This window comes from Salvelinus namaycush, chromosome 8, assembly GCF_016432855.1.
Source record: "Salvelinus namaycush isolate Seneca chromosome 8, SaNama_1.0, whole genome shotgun sequence".
Taxonomy (NCBI): domain Eukaryota; kingdom Metazoa; phylum Chordata; class Actinopteri; order Salmoniformes; family Salmonidae; genus Salvelinus; species Salvelinus namaycush.
Genome location: NC_052314.1, coordinates 30,413,219 through 30,417,507, shown reverse-complemented (window position 1 = coordinate 30,417,507; position 4,289 = coordinate 30,413,219). Strand labels below are relative to the sequence as shown.

Below are 4,289 nucleotides of genomic sequence, written 5' to 3'. Positions count from 1 at the left end.
AGAGAGAGAGAGATGTCTCAAACGATGGCCCATTGGCCTGGTGGCCTAGGGAGCAGAGTGTTTGGGGTTGGTCTGGTTATGAGAGATAAAGAGGAACAACATGAGGGTACGACTGAGAGACAGAGACTACGACCTCAGTTGATGCTGCACTGATTGTGTTGGCTTGGCCTTTTGAAATGCAATTACACATGCACACACACAAATGCACACACACGCACACAAAATTGCATTGGTTGGCCTGTTGAATTCCTGTCATAGACAGAAACAACACAGAAATGAACAAATCAACAGAAATGTTGTCTTGTACATTAATGGCAAGTCTGACATATCCTAATTTACATAGACAGCGGGAAAATACCATAAATAATTACAGCTCATGTGCAAAGTAACAATCAATGGATAACCAATGGATAATACTAACCTTGTAAAAAATAATACAAGTTATAAAACATACATAATACGCTACACTGTAAATAAAGTCTTTATAGTATAAAATGTTTAATCATATCTATAATTGTAGCATTTTTATATGGATAGATTATCCCGCCTTACAATAATAGAACACGATTGGGAGCCACTAAGCTAGATGATGAATTATCATTAGAGAGACTGCTGAGCAGGAGCCCTGTGTTTTGTGCTCCAGCCCAAAGTTAAACCACGCTGAACTAACATGGACAGGTAGTTAGAGAAGAGAGAGTTGAATCACTGTCAGCCCACAGCCCGATGGTTGTAGACAGGTATTATTCTTCACCTGGTCCTGGAACCTCAGCTGGCGTCTGATGGTTCTAAAAGAGCCTGATAGATTTCAGATTTCAGGAATCTGGGATAACTGTCCTTTTTCATCAGCTTGTATATCACTCTCTGTGCCTTGTCGAAGCAGCTCAGGGTCGGCTGAGACATGCTGTTTGTAATCTCCTGCCTGGTCTCACAGTCGATGTTTATCTGGAATTGAGTAATGAATGAAACATTGTCTTTGTGAAACCATTATGTTGGACAGAGAAAGGGGGAGATAGAGAGAAAGACCGAGAGACAGCTATAGGGAGAGAGCTAGAGAGAGAAAATGAAAGAAAGACAGAAAGAAAGAAGATGAAGTTACACCAAAAGAGATGTTCCATCTGATGTCTCTATGCACCTGTCTGGGGGCGTCGACCTGTACAAACTCTGTGTAGATTCTCTTCGCTGCTTCAGCCATCTCAGTGTTGGAGGTGATGGTCTTGTACTCCTCACAGACCAGCCAAAACAAGATGTTCTCCTCGCTGTACTCTGTCTTCAGGAACTCTCTGAAGGCCAACTGCCCTGCTACACAGTAGAGACAGAAAAAGGAGAAGGGTGTGAAATTAGAATTACAGACAGAATCACACTCACATTCACACAGGCAGGCACACACATGTGAGCATGGCCACTGCCCATGACCTGCAGGTTTAGAGAGAGAGTAGGCTGGCCCACGAAGTTGTCAAACTGGTTTAGTTTGAGTGAGTCCCTAAATGACAGAGACTTATTAAAGGAATATGTTTGCTCAAGCACAACAACAGATGTTCTGGGTTTCCATTTTAAAATGGTCCTCTACTGTTATTTTGCAACCTCCAATGCTGTTACAGTAAATTAATATACAACAGAATAAGGGTGTTAAATGTACAATGCCAAAAAAACATTACAGTTGTTTTAGATGTAAGTGAGTCATTATTTTAGATGTCATATGGGAATAGTTGTCCTTTGTGTCCTGTAACCTACTGTAGCCTTCTCAAAATGCTTAGCTTACTTAAAGATCTGTGCAGCTGTGCCAATTGTTATTAGTCTTTTGGGAACACAAACAAACAACAAACTGCGTGATCCAACATTACTCACACTAATTGCATTACATAAATCACAGCTGGAGAACTGACTTAAATCGACACAAGACAAAATATGTACAATGGCAGCCAGCTTGTCCCCCCTATTCCAAGGACTTCAGACTTATACTGGCACCACTTATCTGCACTTGCTTTGGTAGGACTGTATCAACAGTATCAGTAGAGAAAGAGAGAGAGTAAAGAAGAGTACATTGTCTTACTTTTACACTCCAGAAGTTTTTTGAGGGACTGTCGCCATGACACAACTTCATCGTTCGGGGGCTTGGGGGCCCTACAGAAACAACAAAAAAGCCTAGAGACTCTTAATTGATTGTTGTTGATGATGAATGTGATATTGATGATGATGTTCCAATGGTTTACATTTAAGCAGAACATGATGTTGACTTACTTCCTGTCCATGCCCCTGTGCCTGATATTCGACCTAACATGAGAGATGGAGGATGGAAACAGCTGATCTAAAATGAGAGATAGACAGAGAAATAAGAGGGAGAGAGAGAGAGAAAGAGAGAGAGGGAGAGAGAGAAAGACGGGGGGAGAGAGAGACAGAGAGAGAGAGAGACACAGAGATAGAGACGGAGAGAGAGAGGCAACAGAGCACAGGAAGCCTGTCTAGTCAAAGATGTTTTTGTGCCAAAAAATGCAGAAGCAGAACAGCAACCGGACAGTATCGCTATGAATTATGGGACGGAAAAAGAAAACCTCTAAACTTCAGCTGACAGAATCTGCTGATGTTTCAGAAGACACTGATCATCCATTATGATTATTGATTCATTAATAGATAACAAGTATTACTCCGAAATCAGTAACCAACAGTTTGCTACGGAAGTAAGGAGCATTCCCCATGTCAAAATAGTTTAAAACAAGCAATAATCTGTCATGTTTGACCATTTATCAGTGATCAGTGTTCTGTATCAGACTCACGATATATGAACTACTAATCACTTACAATGAAGCATAATTCCTTTGTGCTTAGAAATGCAAACAAAAGCAGCAAAACAATTTAGGTCAGCCAGTTGATGTTCAGTACAGAATTAAAGGAATGTGAAAGGAACGGTCCCAACCCAAGGTTTTCTCTATTTCTCTATACAGGAACATAAAAGTATAAAGCTCGTACTTACAATGTGTATATATATAGTTATCCAAAATCCCTTCAAAATCCCTGAAAATGAGTTTGTACTCCTGAAAAATTAGCACTGGTCGATATGCTCAACAACGTCTGATTTTTTTCCTACTTCTAGTTGGACTTCCCTATTCTATTCCCCCGTTTGCTATTCCCCTCTGGCTAAAACACACAAGTATCCACATGTTGGGCTGGGAGGAGGATTGGCAGATGGGAGGGTTAAGAGGTGATTCAGAGATTTTACTGTGCATTTTGGAATTCCCAGGGTGGGAATCAAGGAAGCTTGAAAAATCTGAGAGATGTTCGACTCAGTTCAACGATAAACCATTTGCCCATCACTCTCCCATGAAGACAGGCAGCAGAGGAGGGGGTAAGAAGGAGGAAGAAAGGAAGGAAGGAGTGAGGGAGACAGGGGGGGACACACATACCGTCGTCCCCCAGTTACGAGGGCTATGAAAATGACTGATGACAGAAGAACTGGCAGTGTAGTGAGCAAGGGGGAAAAGCGACAGCTTTGGGGACAGACGCAGCGGAGTGTCTCTACCTGTCCACCCCTCTCGGCAGATTTGTGAGCCCTCGATGAGACGCTGTGGGAGAATGAGAACAGGTGCTATAAAAACACTGCTTCTGTGACTGCTGCAGCTGGAAACCTGACTACACAAACAAAACCTGTCAGATATGAGCCTGTGTTTCATGTTGCACAGGCTAACATTATCATTCCTTCTCATGAGCCTCTGTGCCATGTGCCACAATGTATGCAGGCATTTCTACAGCCCAGCACTTACACACCTGATTCAACTAACCGTGGACAATGTTTAAGACCATGTATTAGGTGGATAGTGTTTGAATCAGGTATGTTACAAAAGCCTTTACACACATGCTGGCCTCCATGGTCATGATTTGCCATGCTTCTTCTATGTGGTTTCCCCCAGCCTTTCACTTGGTCTGTGTCCAGGAGCAGACATAAAACCCATCTTAGCCCTTTTCCTATTTGTCATGTATTTGTCATGCATTAATTCCCTCTGAACTATGGCCATGGCTTTGCTGTGTACAAGGGCAGGTGAAGGCCAGTTTATCCATTGGGCTCAGTGCCTCTGCCAAGCTGAATGAAACAGCCATTCATCTTCCAGCCAACCTCCCTCTATTCATCCATTCACAAGGTGAGAACACTCAGTCCTGTTGAGGCTTGTGATGAAATAATTTCTTTACCTTTATTTATTGACCTTCATCCCACCAGGTTATGTATTTGAGAGTACATTACTCCTATGCAACAATGACCAGGGGAAAGGTTGCAGTGGAAGGAGAGCAGAGATGTTGAG

The 4,289-nt window shown here is 42.4% G+C and overlaps 1 protein-coding gene across 1 annotated transcript; it reads right to left on the bottom strand.

The window, feature by feature from the left end:
* Positions 1-522: 522 nt before the first annotated feature.
* LOC120052095 (regulator of G-protein signaling 21-like) lies at positions 523-2,249 on the bottom strand. The gene is made up of 4 exons (XM_038998947.1): positions 2,239-2,249; positions 2,051-2,121; positions 1,133-1,299; positions 523-942 (listed from the first exon to the last, which is right to left on the bottom strand). The coding sequence occupies exons 1-4, from the start codon at positions 2,247-2,249 to the stop codon at positions 766-768; spliced, it is 426 nt and encodes a 141-aa protein (XP_038854875.1). The 3' UTR covers positions 523-765.
* Between the last annotated feature and the right edge of the window lie 2,040 nt (positions 2,250-4,289).

Bases quoted from the DNA above. Each gene is read 5' to 3' on its own strand.
- LOC120052095 (XM_038998947.1), bottom strand. The intron at 1,300-2,050 runs GTAAGACAATGT...TCTACTGTGTAG, and splicing joins AAAACTTCTGGAGTGTAAAA to CAGGGCAGTTGGCCTTCAGA. The intron at 943-1,132 runs GTGCATAGAGAC...ACTCAATTCCAG, and splicing joins AGGTCGACGCCCCCAGACAG to ATAAACATCGACTGTGAGAC.